We start from the raw sequence: 18,296 nt of genomic DNA, 5'->3' as shown, positions 1-18,296 counted from the left end.
TTTAACATTTAACATCGAAAGCAAAATTGTATGTACACAATACATGTGTGACCAAAAACGTCCAAGGCAATTCATTTGCTAGTTTGCACAAACATATTTCTTAGAAAAAAACAGCAATAATCACGATGATACTTGTAGATTAATATGTTAAATTAAGCCTTAATTAAAAACTAAACATTTTGGGCTGAATACAACTATATCGATCGGCTTCAGTGTTTACACTAGTATCATGCAATAACAAATACAATATGCTGTGGCCTCGCGAAATGAACCGATACAGTAGGTGTCGTGATCTACAATTTGACTCGCATATGCATTTTACTTTGTCTCTGACACATGTACGTGATACATGATGTATACATTAATGAAATATGAGTCACATCACTGTTAACGATAATTCAATTGAATGGTGGAAACAGGCATCTCATCAAAGTTACTACATTACATAAATAGATTACCACATCTATAATTATATTGATTGTGTTGCTCTTCATTACAATATACACCAATATGACAAAACAGTTCTGTACATCGACATTAACGATGGATAACATTTAACACGTTTCACAGTAAGTGGGCGTCTATATGGTTTGTGCTACCAATGCAAAGTACGTTACCAAAACTCCGATTACCTAAAATAGAACACAATAATATATTGAGTATTATTACTACTGCTGAGAAAAAATATGACATTAATGCATTTAGTCATTGACAATTCATCCTTGCAATTACCATACGTAATTAGCAGCCAAAATACAGCAATTATGTAGCTGTAAAAACATTTGTTTATCAAAGAACATGAAGTTATTACTGATAATTGACAGCTGTTAATTAATTATTAAATAATTGTGAGATTATCTATTGTGAATGATATAAGTTTAAATATTTCCAATCGTACCGTTAGAATAAACTCTTTAGTCAAAGGTATCAAATTCCAGAGAGTAATAGCGATTGGGGTACCATTCATTTTAGCCATAAACATAGACACCTGAAAAAGTCAGAATAAGAGTTAATAATAACAAATCTAAGTAAATCATGTATATTATTTAAGAAATGTAAAACGCAGAAACACGGTTTTAAGATACGATCTGGCTTGAAGTTCCCTTTGTAGATATTTGATATCTTGATATATTTGACGCCCTAGATTTTGCTGCATACAGCTGTTCAAATTATTTATATCGAAAACTTACGCGTGTCATGTTTATTATTTACGCGGTCAAAATCAATAGCTACAACTATTAGGTTAAATCAAATAAGATACATTGGTGTAGTTTAACGCGTGGCACGCGCGACTGCAGAGATGTGATTAGCTACTATACTGAGCACTGTGCTTACCTCGAGTATTCTGTGGTTTTCTGTACCAGGTGATATCGATATATCGTGTAGATTGTGAACAGCCGCATGTGCCTACCAGACGAGTAAGAAAAAGCAGTCAGGACAATGTTGAAAATCGACATCAACAGTCAGGTAAATATTTAGCAAATATACAGTCTAAAACTGTTGTGCTCGTTTATCACATTTGTCTGTGTGCACAAAACAACGACAGTGAGCGTCATTTACCAAGTGACGTAATCGTAATCTCAAATAATCATTTTCGGGTGGATGTTATAGGATCAGAAGAGATTGTATTTAGTGACAAATTATCATCTATTATGCTTCTCACATTTCATATTTATGTTCAGAATCATAATATAATTCTAATAAAAAACTTACATTTTCATGCAGCAAGGCGGCAAACCACGATATCATCCCAACCGTGGAGCAAATAATTATCAACCAAAATACTAACATCATGAATATGAACGATCCAACTGGGTAACTGACCACGATAACCTCATAAAGCAGAAAACAGATCAGCGGCATATTGAGTCCTAATTCCACTAATACGATAAATGAAAATATGTCATCTGCGTGTCCCACGGACCGACAGAGGTGTTGGTGTTCCCTGCATATCATCTCCAGACACATTGTGATGGTTCCGTCTTTTTGGGTAGTTTTTGTAATGACTGTGTTCAACTGTTTGAACTGTTTGGAAAGCTGTAGACAGATTATGCAAAATAAAGAAATGGGAAAAAACCAGGCCGCAGAAGCAAAAAAAAACGAAATATGGATCACTCCTTGGATCAACACATGAGACGAAGTATCAAAGGGTGCCAGTGATGTCGTCCATGTTGTGTTCTCAGCAGACTCAAAAGGTATATATATGAAGACCAAAGAAGAAACAGCGTTCATAACGCATAATAACACACATGTTGCTGCAGCAAATACAACTACTTTCCTCAACCATTTTAAATCGATTTGCAAGCCGATGTATTGGCTGAATCGGCTTTGGCAGGATTGTTCGAAATGATGAAAAAACGTTTGATATTTCTCGGTGAAGCACAGTTGATAGCACACCGATGCAATGCAGGCAGACTGCAGTAACCATACACAGGATATGATACGACTGATCAACATCTCCGTGGGTAGTTCTTCCTCTATCCAAAGCGATACCGCTGATCGGACGACGTTGATCCATAGTAAAGTTACCACCACTCCCCCATATATTGTTTTCGCTATTGAGAATGTCTGGCGATAAAGTCCAACAATAGCCATGAGTCGAAAAAATGGTAATAGTATCTTGTAGAAGGGAATTTCGTAGAACTCTCGTTTTTTCTCCATATCTTCTTCGATATCCACAATCCATGCTTTGTTTCTTTTCATACAATTAACTCGAGTATTATTGGAAATGTCTGTTTGAACATGATTTGGTTGTGAGGTGATTGTGTTGGGAAGAATCACCTCTTGGAGTGTCATGGTCTATCCTTGGTTGTGCAATCGTTGGTCGTAACGGTTGAAAAAGGCCTATTGAAAATAAAAAAAATACAATGTATAAATAATTGTTATTATATGGCACGAAACAAATAACGAATTGAAATACATTTGTAATAATAAAATGTACATGGGATTTGGACGAGAATGCGCATGTACCTTTTTTTTAGACCAAACACACTAACTCCAAAATAGGGCAGGTTCTTTTATCAAGTGTTGGACATACGAACATCGCATGCATAAAACACTCACATATATATGTTATGTCAAATAGGAGAGAATCGACAATCAGGGCAAATTGCTGTAATCAACCCAATACTTTGTATATATCTTTATAATACATCTGACACCACAAATAATAAAATTTATCTTCCGTAAAAGACCGTGTTACGGGCGCTTTCAAATGTCTTCCCTATTTGGAAATCGTGCGTCATTAGTCATTACTTGTTGTTGTTTACTTCAAACGCAGGGGCGATATACGCGCCTGTAAATACCCTCTTTCGCACTGTGCGGAATGTTCTTCGATGTTATCTCACGTTATATTATTGTATATAGAATTAAATCATTGTGTAAACATGTATCAAAATAAAAATATCACGAGAACACAGCAAAGTATGCACACAGGGATTACGGTAATGCATCACTGCACTGCCTTCGTGCATATTTTGCGGTGTTCTCGTAATAACCTCAGGTCATACGGGATGTGACAGGTAGCCAAACGAGAATATATTTATTCCAAATCAATTACCGTGTATGCAATAACCACAGATCGCCGCTGCGACAGTTCTTACTATAAACTGTCGTCATATTTAAGAAATATCAAAGCTTCAAAACAGTAAACACAGGATATTGTGGGAAAATGCATAATTTGACATTCAATGTTCGGAAATTAAACAAAAATAATGGATTACCTTCAATTTCGCAACTATGCAGATATTAGTAAAGGATATTAATGTGTTAACGTATTAAAACTGACAGTCTTAGTCTAGTATTATAATGATCATACAATGGTTGTCATAGTGAAGCTCATAAAGTTAGTATCGCCACTGAAGCTTCATGAAAATAGATGTAAGTGGCTGTTAGTAACGCCAGGTTTTTTAAAGCTACATTTATCCAGACGCCCTAGCGAGCTGAGAATGGCACTCCATATTCCTTTCCTTAAAGGAATGAACATTCGTACTTGTGTTCCGTCTCACGCTTTATTGATGCATTTGTATCGATTATTAGACTCAAACTTCACGTAAATGAATACAACCCCTGCGTTGTAATGGCAGATTTCAGCACCATTAATAATAAAATTGGTTGATTGGTATTATCAAGACAAATATTTGCAGTTTGTGAGGGGCATAAATACATTGAGTCATACTACTTTTGTGTATGCTAATTAATTCTGTGGCAGACAATGCTCAAAATGGTGATAGTTTCGACATTAATAAAATATGGAATGTGCATTAGCAATCCATGAACATAAACGCTAATCATGTCGTGACCGACAGGATAGCCACATTAAGTCACATTTTAGTCAAATGTGACCTAGCGTATGATTATTTAATTAATCTTCATTTTCCATATTCTGATACTACAATCTGTATGGAATAAAAACAGGTAACGTGGAATGGAATACATCACGCCGACATTTCACTCATATGGCATGTGCCACGCAAACACACCATGTTGGTTGCCGAGTTAACAAACGCTATTTTTTACATCGGAATGCAATATTTGTAAAGTCCGGACAGGACAAAAGAAGCTCACAATTTGATTACGTGAACAAACGCAACGAGATCGGTAGCGGGGTTTGCAGAAAACGATAGGACATTCAAAACATTCTTATCAATAAACACGTTGAAAATAAGATAGATATTTTATACACTACAGTTGTCCCGGGACTGTTGTGCGTTACAGTGCAGTGATTTTCGCTGAATTCTCCGGGGTGTTTATAAGTGTCACATAAGGATGACGAATCTCGGTTGCAGTAAGCATTGTTCTGATTACATTCCAAGGTTTTAGTTATAAAATATGGTGTACAAAACAATTATTCACTAAATCTGTATCGGTGGTGTAGCAGCTAAACCATTTCTGCGCAGCGCTAGACTGAATCATATGATTAAAACACAATAATCTAAAAATGAATTACAAAAAAAGAACACTTATATATATTGGTAAATGATTAGTGACCGTTACCTACCTCTCCTCTGCTATTTTTGATCAGGTTTTTTTCCACAATGTTATCAATCAGAGCAAGGCTCATCCACTCACGTACTCAAAAGTCACTGATATTAGATTTCTAACGATTTATGGTATCCCACGTGACCACATTAATAGATTTTGCATATGAATTCAATTACTTATGACGTCAATAATTCGATATGTGTTGTTCTCTATAATTGAAGGGCAATATTATCTACTGTTAATTAGTCATTGGTTTAGATTTATTGTTTGCCGCATGATCATGGGGTCTAAAAAGCTTCACGGCCAAGCAAAACCGGTGATATACATTTTATTCTGTACTTTATCAGCAGGCCAATAATAGTATTGTGTTGATTGTAGCACAGGGTTTTCCCCAGCACAAGGTGCAACTTTCATTTTTCAGTGTAGATAAAAGTACGAGTCATGATATTGCATGTTATATTGTACATTATACTGATTTCTTGAGGAGCTTATAGCGGTGTTATTGTATCCCTTGCAACTTATCTTTACATTGAAATCGTGCAATTCACGCGCAGCATGTAATTCATTATCATTATTATTATTATTATTATTAAATAATCATGTTCGTTTAGTTGATTCATGAATAATAAAATAATGCATCAAAACCACTTTAAGGGATGTTGTTTAGTATATGCTACATACGAAAACAATGTAATATTTAATTAATTTAATAATTTATACAGCTTGTGAAATATATTTCTCTCATTAGTTTAACCATGAAATGTATTACATACGTCTATCGTTTCGCATTATATTTAGTATAATGCCCTTTCACGATGAAGTCAATTATACTGTTTCTCTTCAAGGCCAAGAAACGAACAATATGAAATATCTGGTCAATTTCACTTTCTTTCATTCTCATAATATTTGTTTATTGTTTTCAGCGTTGATGTGTCTGCTGTAAATGTAGCGCGTTCAAAAGCAATGAGTTGATTGGTTTGGTGTGTGTACTGCTCATGTGACGCGTTCTTGAAGAATGCACTTTGTCCGATTGACAATATTCATATTCGTAGTTTTTAAAAGGATATGATAAACATTGAACATTATTATTTGATTTTGTATATGGCTGTTGCTATTGTTCGCACGATATTTGCTTGTTGAAATAAGTTAGGATAATGTGTATGCCAATATCTCTTCTGAGGACTGATTAAAAACGCACCTTCAAATTGACCGAAAAGTCGAGAATAGACCTAACTAATTACAGACAGTGACGATGATGGATAGAAATGTAAAAAATCATTTGTTAAAATTAATAATTAAAAATACAATCACGTTTGCTTTATATATACTGCTATATTGCTATAGTTACAATAATTTGAAGATTGAGTTAATTAAAGAAGTGGAAATTACCATATAATAACCGATTAATTTAAAATGATTTGCAATGCGCAATGAAATCTATAATTTCAATGTTACTAAAGGTGACATTGGAAAAATGTTAAAAGTTTGAAGATGACCTTAGAGCGTGCATGTGAATGGAAAATGTGGGTAATATAATTGGCGGAATTGGCCGATGGTATACAAACAGCACTAATTTATATACAATCCGACCTTTTACTGGAAGCCAGTGAAGATAAATTCAAGCAGGTCTAATATTCTTCAAGACAATCCTGGCTGCTGCATTCTGTACCCTCTGCATTAAACATTCACTTGTGTTTGTATTATCAAAACCAGATGCAGACAATAAAATGCCGGGATATGGTTTATTGTACGTCAAGAGAAAACAAATGTGAAAATTGTATAATTTAGCGTGAGTACAAGAGTATTCCTTTAAGTAAACATATTTGCAAAATACATTTATTTGTTATTGTTTATGTAAGCAAGCTTTGAGGAAATATAAGCATTGTCACAGTTACACGTCTAATAACATGAATGGATTAAATGAAAAGTAAACTACCCTGATATAGAGACCGTCCTTGCTACTGTGGTCACGTGTTTTGTGACGTACATGTGTCTTAAATAATGCCTGTTTAGCAATAATAACACCACTGATACACAAAATGAGTAGACACGTTGGGTCACATCAAAGGGAGTCCACGAAAGACGGTAGTAACACGGTAGAGATAAGCCAGTAATATCAGTATATGTAACTTTTGCATGCGCAGAGGATGCTCACAAAAATCATGAGTTCAAACGTTACATCCGGGTACTTTATTTAGTCACTGACTAGTCATAAGACACCTCATGGATGTTTGAACTGGTTATCAACATACACTACGTGTTGATCCGTATTTTGATGTATGTAACATGTGGGTACTTAGAAAAATTTTGTTGTTCAAACCTAAATTGATTTTCCATTTACTTAGTTTCTCAAGCCTTTATTATATTCATTGTGCCAACAAATTAATAAATGTAACGCACGATGATGGACAATTACAAAGCTATTAACGTCATTTACCCACACTCTTCTGTGTTATTAATTTTAAGATAAAATACAGAAGAAGCAAAATAAAAAATATTGAATTTATTAGCGCCTGTAATAACGATTATATTGCTCTAAAAATCAAATATATGTAATTTAGATCATCTTATTACTTCAAGTGATTGTAATGCACGCTACAATGGACCATTTTGGCAACTGGCTTATCGATGTTGCATATGCTTAATACATTATAAAGTTCTGTTAAAATATCGGGGATCTGTTATGAGAAAATCAGATAGAACTCTATCCAAATCTGACAAATTTTATTGATGCCTACTCCTACGCCTTGTTTTACGGCCTTAGAGAAAGTTGATATTTCAAAGAATGTCATCGTTGACCCCGAGGTAGTCGTAAATCAGCGCGCATAGATAATTAACGAGGTTAATAATGTCAAGGCGAAATGTACAATACCATGTTAAATGACAGTAACATATAGTAACCTTCTCTAATGTTTAAATTATACAATACAATTGTGCCAAATTCTAGTATAATTTATCAAGAGATTAAACATTGTGAGAAGCTCATTCCAGACACATATGGTTGCTATAAAATGTTTATAAACAATCATCGTGTGTTTAATACCGTTGACCATTTATGTCACGGCAACACGCCGTTCAAATGAATCGTATTTGTCAATTTGATCATCCCACAAATCAACTTCACAGCATGGATAACCAATTAGTCAAGCCAGTGATGTATCTTGCATAGTACATTAGTGTAATTTACAGTCATGCTCGCAAGTGGGTCATTTTAATTCAAATAATTACTACACTATAACTGCGTTTCACTTTCAATATTGTACGTGTGCGACGAAATAACAGTTCAACATAGTGTGGGTGCTACTAAGTCATAGCTAAACCACTACTATGTGGAGTTTAAGTTCAAGATTACAAACGATTATCTGTGAATGTTAATATACGCATGTTTGTGTTTCGTTTATAGTGACGAAAATGCTTTGATATGTGCCAGTTGTCTGCATTGTTAAACGGGACTATACGTTTTTATTACCTAAGTGTCAGTATCCTTCACTCTGTGTCTTTGCCATATTACCTCAAACCCTGCAAATAGAAGTGTGCATTGAAGTGTGTGCATTGCCGTGTCATAAAGGTGAATGACAAGTCATACTTGTTTACAACTCTGGAAGGACAATTGGAATCTACCAGGTGTGCTGGTGATTTACATAACACAGGTTGCTTACGCTCTACTAAGTTGCCTACGTGACACAGCTGCTAGCAAGACCACATTCTGATTGCCTTATGTGGAAACCCAGGGGGTGTCCCTGAATCGGAGCCATTTATGCTTATAAATAGGCTAGATTGAGGACAGTTCATTTCAACTGAGTACCTGTCTGTTGCTGCTGCGATTTTGTGAGACTTGTATGAACTGCTCTGCGATCTCCTGCTATCAGCGGTGCCCTCCAAAATAAAAGCGTTATCCGACCTGTCTGCAAATTTGCTATCAGCAACAGGTTTTGTCATATGCAAATTTTTAATCGCCACGTGTGTTCGCATATGCAGATTAGTCATCGTTTGTTTCAAGTGCATGTTATTAATAACTACATTTTCGATTTGTGCACATGTAGATTTGTAATTGGCATTATTGTTAATGTCATGCATTTCTGGACTTACAGCTTGGCCAGATATCAAATTTGGAATTTTGGAGATGAAAGAGGGTTATTTCTTAACTGTTGACAAATTGACGTAACTTATTACAACCATTATTGTCGTATGTGTAGTCAGTGCACACAACTAACCCCTACTCTACGAGAGAATCGGTTGGGATAACTATACAGATGTAAACCATTGAAGATTACATGACGTAATCGTGACGTGATATGCCTCGCAATACAGTTAAGTCGAAACACATATACAGGACAGAAATTGATATGTCAATAAATGTCAACAAACAAACTGCTGTTAGGTGTTATGGTTGAGTGGCATATTAAGCTCAGTCGTTGTATGAGTTGTTAATTGCACGTAGTCGTGTTATTTGAAGAGTGATAACCATCAACATCTTACTTTGCAAGTAATTGTTTATTTTATGGTGTTCCCTTTGAGATTGTTAAATTTGAATGTTTCTCGCCAATCGGGGGAAAAGACAATACTCATTCTAACTCTTCTGAGTACCTTAGGTTTTGATATATTCGTTTTATATATATATATATATTCCACTTCTGGTTTAGCTAAATCCAGCATTGTCTAAAAATACTGAAAGCGCATCAATATCTTCAGCAATGTTGTATCACTATTACTAATTATACTCTCATTTTTACGCGACAATTGTTGCTCAACTTGGGTGTATTTTAAAATACAGACAGTGGCACTGTACAAATCCACGCTCTATCAGTACAGTGTTACAAGTTTGGAAATGCGAATCACAATCTTAATCGATTGAGCTGATTGTTGCACGAGGTTTTACTAGCAAAATAAGTAGATGTCACCAAACCTAACATGCCAGCTTTGTGACAATGACACATAACAGTGCGATATGTAGGGTCAACACATTTTATACTTAGACGTTGTCACAATGCGTGTATTTTCCCATTACATTAATCTCACGGGTGTATACAGTGTTACTATATCTATAGAAAGTAATGTTCCATTATTACTTTCAAGTAATTGACTTATAAATCATAAATGCACCCAACATTTTAATTTGATTTTGACGCCTCCTATGGAAAGTATCGTTAACGGGCATAGGGTAGTCAGTGTTAATGTTTTCATAGAGCATACGAGACACTACATGCCGCTTTTTACACGGAAGAGGTCTAGTCATTGTAATGACAATTGTATAGCAGTATTATCCAAATACAGTAACGACAATGTATTGCTGATATTCTGCGTCTAGTACTGATGTACTTCCCGTTGAAATTGAGGGAAACGTTATAATAGCCGACGATGCACTAAGTCGAAACTTATGATCATTGTAAGTGTAGGGTAAGAGTTACTTAGTATTGATTTCACTCAGTGAGTCTTTTCAACTGCCCTGTGCAAGCTTTTTGAGAATATGCAAGACATAGGTGTACAGGTCGTCGAAGTTGACATTGTTCTTATAATATTTGCAATTTAAAATGTTGGTTTTATAAACAACTTATGAATATATAGAATGATATATTTCAAAAACTAATGACCGACACCAAGTTTCATATCGTAGATAGGTGTACAACAGCGTTTACAATACACTCAAACCCAGCAATGATAATTTGTTTGAATACTAATGATTCTTGAAGGGGTATTTCTCCAAACATGTCACATAATTGTTATCTTCAGTGTTTGAAATTACTGCCCGCCCTTACTCCCGGCACGGGTAGTTATTCTGTCTGACTGGTGAAAATTTCAAGTTGACAAGTTGAGCTGGAGTTAACATATCGGTGTTTTATACTGTATTATGAAAATGTTGAGTCGATTTTGGGGAAATCGAGCCTCCAGTAAAGAAGCAAAAAATAAAAAGTGACCCCAAACTCGCGAATAGGTTGCATGATAAAAGAAAAAGATTATGGAAAAATTTTCCCATTGTGAAAAAATAAATTCATGTGTATGATAATCAATGATACTGTCAACGAACAGACAGTGTATTATGAGGTTATTACGAGGATACCTCAAAGTATGCACGAAGACAGTGCAGCTGGAGTAGGGGTCAGTCTGAGTGCATACTTTGAGGTATCGTAATGATTTTATTATTACACATCTTTCCCTTACACCATACATCATGGGAATGCCAACATCCAAAATGCTTAGAACAGAATCAGCGAACTTCTTTGTGTGGAGCTCGGACAAACTCTGGTTGCAGCCATGTTTGTTTTATTATTAGAGGACGCTTACGAATTCGCATCCCCTATTATGGTAGGATGAAAATACCCCGTAACATAATGCGGTACGCTGTAACTTGTGGCGTTACGGTGACAGATGTATAATAATGTATAGTATGCAGAGCAATATATAGTGAAATGATCGAAAATAAATATTGAAAACATAAACAGAACTGGTAAATTGTTAGCAGGGCAGACAGGTTTTTAAATTTGTCTGTTAAACCATTTTGACAAATTTCAAACACTGTTATCTTTATTTACATCATATTAATTAGATAAAGCATAGCAATAAATTGGTATTACGAGGATACCTCAAAGTATGCACGAAGACAGTGCAGCTGGAGTAGGAGTCAGTCTGAGTGCATACTTTGAGGTATCCTCGTAATGATTTTATTATTACACAACTTTCCCTTACACCATACATCATGGGAATGCCAAAATCCAAAATGCTTAGAACAGAATCAGCGAACTTCTTTGTGTGGAGCTCGGACAAACTCTGGTTGCAGCCATGTTTGTTTTATTATTAGAGGACGCTTACGAATTCGCATCTTCTATTATGGTAGGATGAAAATACCCCGTAACATAATGCAGTACGCTGTAACTTGTGGCGTTACGGTGACAGGTGTATAATAATGTCTACCCATGAACCTTTGCGTTTTTAGCTTGTGTTGTTATCGTCGCTTGGGACTCAATTCCCGTGCAGATGACGACCTTCCCGCTTTAATAACCTCTGTACGCTGACTTGGGATAAAAATGAGTGTTAACAATGAAATCAATCATATCGTCTCTTTCCAGGACTGTGAAATAATACACATTAATTTATTTAATGTCAAAATGTTTCTGTTTTAATGCAATAAGTTAATGGAAGAAAGTATGAACGTATGAGGTAAACGGTGTATATATTTAACAATAATATTCGTAGTAATTAATGATTTTATATACTAGTATATATTTAAATTGTTAGTTGACAATTAGACGAAATATACTTGCTGTGCAATAATAACATTAAAAGAGTGTATATTTTCCACAATGTTTCCAAATTGATGACAACACAAGTATTTACTTGTACATGTACTTGGGTATCCTAGAGGTTTTCGGAATGTAAAATTTACACGAATTATGTTCATAGAAGAATTGTTTTGAGCCATATTAAACTATATATAAAAGTTCATAATTGAATTAATTAAAAAAAACGGTGTCCATTAGATACAATTTTATGTGGTCACGCGATTGCTAAGTAAATAAAAAAGCATTTATGGAAGTTTCAAATGAGTATTGTGAAGAAAGTATAGGGGTACCACTTTTTTTCTTGAAAACATATATAGAATAAAACATAACATAACAGTCACAGCAATTTTGCATAACTTTGCATTTTCAACAGAGTATTTTGTTCGTCTTTGCACTCAGATAGCCACATCTTTGGAATATGTACATTTCATAATGAGATCATAATATACAACATTGACCCCTCTGGAAAATGTGAAGAAGTGCTTACTGAGTAGTGCTCAATCGATGGGTCATGTTTAAAAAAAAGACATACACCAATTTTCATATCAATAGATGAATAGTGGAGTTACTGCATTAAATACGAACACCTAATTACACGACGAACATAGAATACTTTCCTGGGGTATTTGAAACCAAAAATTGTCATTCCAGCTCAGCAGCCAATCAGCGACGGCCTTACAGTCAGATGACAATTTCGGTTTCAAATACCCCAGGAAAGTGTTCTATGTTCTTCATGTAATTATGTGTTCGTATGCAAGGGATTTTTTCACATAAAAACGCCGAATTCGGCCGAATTTTGTTATCAGTTGGCTTAATATAACCCCAACGGATCGTATTTTTGTGAAAGATTGGTATTTTTTGTCCAGATTTGTAGGAATCTGAAAAACGCGTTTCACAACTTTTATACTGCATTCAAGATGGCGGCCCCATATAGTAAATATCGTATTTATTTTATTATTACGTGTGCGCCAGCTGACTGTGATCCAACCGTCTGTTGACACAATGACTTTATTCGGATAACATTTCTGAGCATCGGAATGGTTCCGGGGGACGTTGCTTCCGAAGACCTGCCGAAGATGACGTTTTTTGTGACGTTACAGGGATATTAAATGAAATCATAAAATTCACTTTCTGGCTCAGATATATACTGTTTCGTATGTTTTCCATCGTTTCCAACCCTCTTGAAACCATAAGGCGTTCTATTCGATACAATGTGAAAATGTTGGCTACAACATACATATTATATGTGGGGCATTTTAGGTCATTACCTGGTATTTTACTACGAAAGAGATTGATAGTGTTCCGTGAAAGCCTTAGTCGTGTGCTGCGCCACCTACAGTGGTTTCGGGGAACATTGCGTCTCGGTTTACTTCTTCTGTACATGAACTTATGGGAAGCGTTTTAAAGTAATTAATTTATTAGATTGTGTACAGCACGTGATCAGGAATTGAGCCACTCACTTCTACCCTGACGTCACATCGGTTGTAGATGGCGCCATTCGCGCGACGTTGCCGTACGGCCTCGTTCGCTCGTATTTATGTTACGTGTATTTTTCCTACAGCCGACATGATGAGAAAAGATACTGGTACACTTGTAGACTGAAGCTGGCGAAATCGGGCACATAGTATAGGGCAGCATATACCGGGATGTAGCTTTTCTATGGATGGATTACGATTGTAAGGAAGTCTACATGAATATGTATTTCGACATTCTTTTCACAAAAAGTCGAAATATGCGTGTTGATAGATTCGGATTCATAGTTCCCAAACAAAATAAACCATACTGTGAACCACATAATGATTTGTCATAAACTAAAAATGTGTTTGCAGCACACACAACAATATTCGTTTTATAAAAAAAAAATTATAAAAAACACCAAATTAAATACGCATGTGCAGTGTGTGTTCGTGTACGTACCGAAACAACTAGTGTGCATGCGTATTAGAGAATTTCATTGTTTCATCGAAAAAATACTTACATGTGTTCTAGAAGGACAGCTTTTTTCAGGTTTTATAATTTATATATTTATAATAAATAATAGCCCAATTTACTAGTATTCATTAAAGGACGGTAGTCGTCGCGCCGCGCATGCGCGAGATATGGATCTCATGTACACAACTATGGCTATTTTGACTGTAGCGCAGATCAACTAGTACAAAATGAGGATGTTACCAAGCTTTAAGCTTTGGAACGTATCGAAGGAGTCGCCGACGGTAATCAGTGCAAGTGGCGCCCAGGTCAAAACTTGTACTCGTGATTTCATTAGAAATGCGCATTGGATTATGGGAAAATCGATGTTTATCAGCTCAAATGTCACACATGCACAGCGCGACGACATTTATTAAAATGACATATTCTCGTGTATATGTCATCTTTAAGATATCATGTCATATGTATTCAGAAGACTGGTCATGTCAGCTAATCAAAATATGGTTTTCATTTTTGTCATGAAAACAAGCTTTTTGGTGGAAAAAAAAAATCATCAGCAAACTTTAGCGTCAATACTTACTATCCGTTGTAATGGTGCCATAACACCTGTAAGCCAATATGCAGACATGGAGTGTATTGCCCACCATTTTCATACAGTAAACCAAAATTGGTCATCATTCATTGTTGGTAAATTTTACTTCTATTTTGATTTTTCTGTTTGAGATATCAAACTATACTGAGGCCATTCTGGCAATCAGACAAGACGTATTGACACTATTTTGAATTAGCATGCTCAACGTTACTGGCACCCTATTTCCAGTAGAACAGTTCACTATTCTTTCTCGCATTTCAATGGATTTCAGTTTCTTTTCCATTTACGTCCATTCTGATATATGGTAGATAATATTTGGTAATCGTAGTCCCAAGTAACTATTAAACTAGCTATACGTTTCTAGAAATGTCTCGTTATCGATAGCATAGAAGTAAATGTATTAACTACGTCCATTCTGAGCTTTACTGGTGACAATCCGGTCCAGGCGTATCCAATGGCGTATCTCGTTCCTAAATATAATATTAACCGTTGGTGGCGCCCGTTTCAAACTTATACTCACGGACTCAAATAGAGCATCGACAAATTCCACGTAACACTTGAACATCAAGAGCGGCGTTTTATTATTTTTGTCTTTCATTCTTAGACAAATTTTCACTGTTAAAAATGATTACAAAACTAAATAATTTTCACCCAAAACACTATACTTTATACATAATACAGTGGAAGACTCCACAACGTAACCATTCATGTTGCTATAAATTTCTTATAAAAAAATCAAAAACAAATCGAGCTTCAAAAAACATACGTCATACGTCGCATAAATATAGCGTCCATGCATAATTAAATAGTAACATGTATAATAACTATGCCAATGCAAGCACGTGTGTATAATACTCGTCTGGTTCAGAACACAATCCCGTGTCAGTTTATTCAATTATCCATTTTGTTTTTTCGCTGTTTTACGCCACTGGCGGCATTTCTGATGGTTGTGTGTCGTTGCTGCTCACTGGCTGGCTGTTGTCGCTTTGTTTGTCCGGATACGCTGAACTACCGTTCTGTATTATAGAGGTTCTCCTGACCGAGCCATGGGACGAGGATGACGCGGATGGCACATAGTTTGGTGGAGGGTCCACTGGGTGAAGAATGTCCCATACAAAGCTGCCATGACGCTGGAAATTAAACAAAATTATAACAGGTTATTACCTTTGATCAACTTAAATCAACAGTCTATATACAGTGCTCGCTCATTTCAAATGTAAGAAGCAAAGTGTGGAGCACATCATTGAAATTAAATTAGTGATGCGGAGAGTACAAACTGAATGTGTGATTGTCGATATGGTGTTTATTCCGTGGATAAAACTGGAATTTGCAAGAATAAAGTATATAATTTGATGTGATATTAGCTATCACGACATTGTTGAAATGAGATCATAGTACACTCACCTTTCCTCTCACCGGGTTATTTGTTTGACCTCTGCTGTCATACTGGTGTTCATATGAAATATGTTCTACGAGTAGTCGGGGCCCTCGTCTGGGATATAAATGATTTATGGGAACTACAAATGTAAAGATCATAAAGACAATTAAGAACAACAAAAAAATTTAAAAACTAACGACTATGTTGTATTTTCTTGAAAAGAAAATGCGTGTATCAAAATAATTCCTTTGTTGTCATGGCAACCTCCACCAAGACATACATGCACGGTTTCCCACCTGTTTTTACACTTCTGATCATGGCAAGCAATATTTGATCTTTTTTTTTATCATTCAGTTTATTTATCCTAGTGCCATTTGCTAATGTGATTATGATCCCGGGGTAAATTCTTACCTATACCACTGGCTGCGTGGATGTTCGGATTACAGCCATGCCTCGTAAGACCAGGATTGTTCGCATCAACTTTATTTTTAAAGTCACATCGCATGGTTGAATCGTATGTATATGGCGGTTTTTTAAGCGGTTCATTTGATGTTCGTGATGGCCACCATTCCGGTTGTTCGTGGTCTGTTTCCCGTGTTTGAACGTGGCATATTGGGTCATTCAGTAACGCAACGTCTTGTCGTAGAAACCCAACATCTCTTGGGTGAGGGTTGTTTTTTCTAGTCCCGGATGACGGTCTCACTATCTGTTGTTTTCGCTGTCTGCCTTGTAAAGAGTTCTGGTAGTGTGTCTGTCCGGTCACGTCTGTGTCCGTGTCGTCCGTGTTAAACACTCGCCGCGTATCTGGACTGAAAGCAAACACATGCATATAAAATATAATAACTTCAGAAATGTAATGTACAATGCAATGTAATGCAATATATTTAAAATATACATAATCTTAGTGAGCTTTAATTTTTGTAAACTTGATGTTTGTGGCTGAGCTGTTGGTATTCTCCACACTTCATAGAACTTGTTGAAATTCTCTGCGTATCACCACCAAAATGACAAGGTCTATGATCGATTCGTCTAACATGTATATTCATCCCTGAAGTCGGTTCGTCCGAGAAAAGCGGACGCCATATATGTACTTACATTTGACCATGGAAATATCGATTTTACCTTCATGATATGACTGTTGCCGTATTCCGATTTACCGTACGCGACTGATAACTTATTCGGCGTACTGTAGTAAACCGTAGATTAAAAAAAAATCGGCAAGACAATGCACACATACCGTACGTATGTTGAAACAGTACCTTAAACGTACATATAAATCGACATCATAGCCCTGCACATGGTAATAAGACTGATCAATGCCAATGGACGATTATGATATCGAATTGGGACGAAACTGAATTGGAACTAATCGACTTTGGGAAGATATGTTGGTACGAATGTGATTAGGGACGAATTGACTGGTAATCGATGACAATTAATTGGACTCATGTTGACATGGACTATTCAATTTCCACTACGTATAATCATGAAAGGTACTTCCATGTTATAATCAAGGATAGGCCCTTTATCGGTAAATATTCGCCCCACAGACGTCCGTGTATTGATTCCAGCAACCGATCACATGAATAGATAACCAGGCCTCTTGTGTCCAGCTATTCAGTGCATCGCGTTCAAAGTCCACGCTGTCGTGGGTTTGTCTGGCTACGCTAGCCATATAATTTTGCACACTGTGAATGCGTTCTCGCATAGACTCTGTGAAGTCAATGGTTCTCGGAGATCATTTTCACTAGAACCAAAAGTAAGTCACTAAGTTAATCCCAGTGCCACATCGACATTTTTTAGACTAGACTAGTCAAGCCTCAAATTCAATCAGATTTCCCAAATACTGTTATTTGAAAGACGTTATTTTAGCCACTTACTCATAACGAGAGTCTGTCCTTCCTTTCCTTGATAACGGTGGCATATATAACGTCATCGTGGTATCGATAATAACAGTGTGATAATCCTATGGTGCAAGCGAAGTGTGATAGTGAGCGTCCCGTCCAGTCTTCTATCAACAGCTGATGACTTCCGCCATATTTGTGTTGACCGGTTTCCATGGCTTCCTTGTCCTCTTCCAGACTCAGGATGGCGTCCTTTCCGAAAGACTAATCAATTTCAGAAACGACCGCAAGAG

At 36.1% G+C, this 18,296-nt stretch overlaps 2 protein-coding genes across 2 annotated transcripts; both read right to left on the bottom strand.

Moving 5' to 3' along the window:
* Positions 1 to 299: 299 nt before the first annotated feature.
* LOC144352779 (uncharacterized) lies at positions 300 to 2,838 on the bottom strand. Its single transcript, XM_078009628.2, has 4 exons — positions 1,714 to 2,838; positions 1,336 to 1,407; positions 899 to 988; positions 300 to 632 (listed from the first exon to the last, which is right to left on the bottom strand). The coding sequence occupies exons 1-4, from the start codon at positions 2,794 to 2,796 to the stop codon at positions 582 to 584; spliced, it is 1,296 nt and encodes a 431-aa protein (XP_077865754.2). The 5' UTR covers positions 2,797 to 2,838; the 3' UTR covers positions 300 to 581.
* Positions 2,839 to 15,345: 12,507 nt separating this feature from the next.
* On the bottom strand, positions 15,346 to 18,204 carry LOC100373620 (uncharacterized). Its single transcript, XM_085492435.1, has 4 exons — positions 18,040 to 18,204; positions 16,571 to 16,968; positions 16,186 to 16,298; positions 15,346 to 15,911 (listed from the first exon to the last, which is right to left on the bottom strand). The coding sequence occupies exons 1-4, from the start codon at positions 18,093 to 18,095 to the stop codon at positions 15,702 to 15,704; spliced, it is 777 nt and encodes a 258-aa protein (XP_085348561.1). The 5' UTR covers positions 18,096 to 18,204; the 3' UTR covers positions 15,346 to 15,701.
* Between the last annotated feature and the right edge of the window lie 92 nt (positions 18,205 to 18,296).

This window comes from Saccoglossus kowalevskii, chromosome 2 (genome assembly GCF_978046115.1).
Source record: "Saccoglossus kowalevskii chromosome 2, keSacKowa6.1, whole genome shotgun sequence".
Lineage (NCBI taxonomy): Eukaryota > Metazoa > Hemichordata > Enteropneusta > Harrimaniidae > Saccoglossus > Saccoglossus kowalevskii.
The sequence above is the reverse complement of the archived record's forward strand: the minus strand, read 5'-3'. Positions and strand labels throughout refer to the sequence as shown.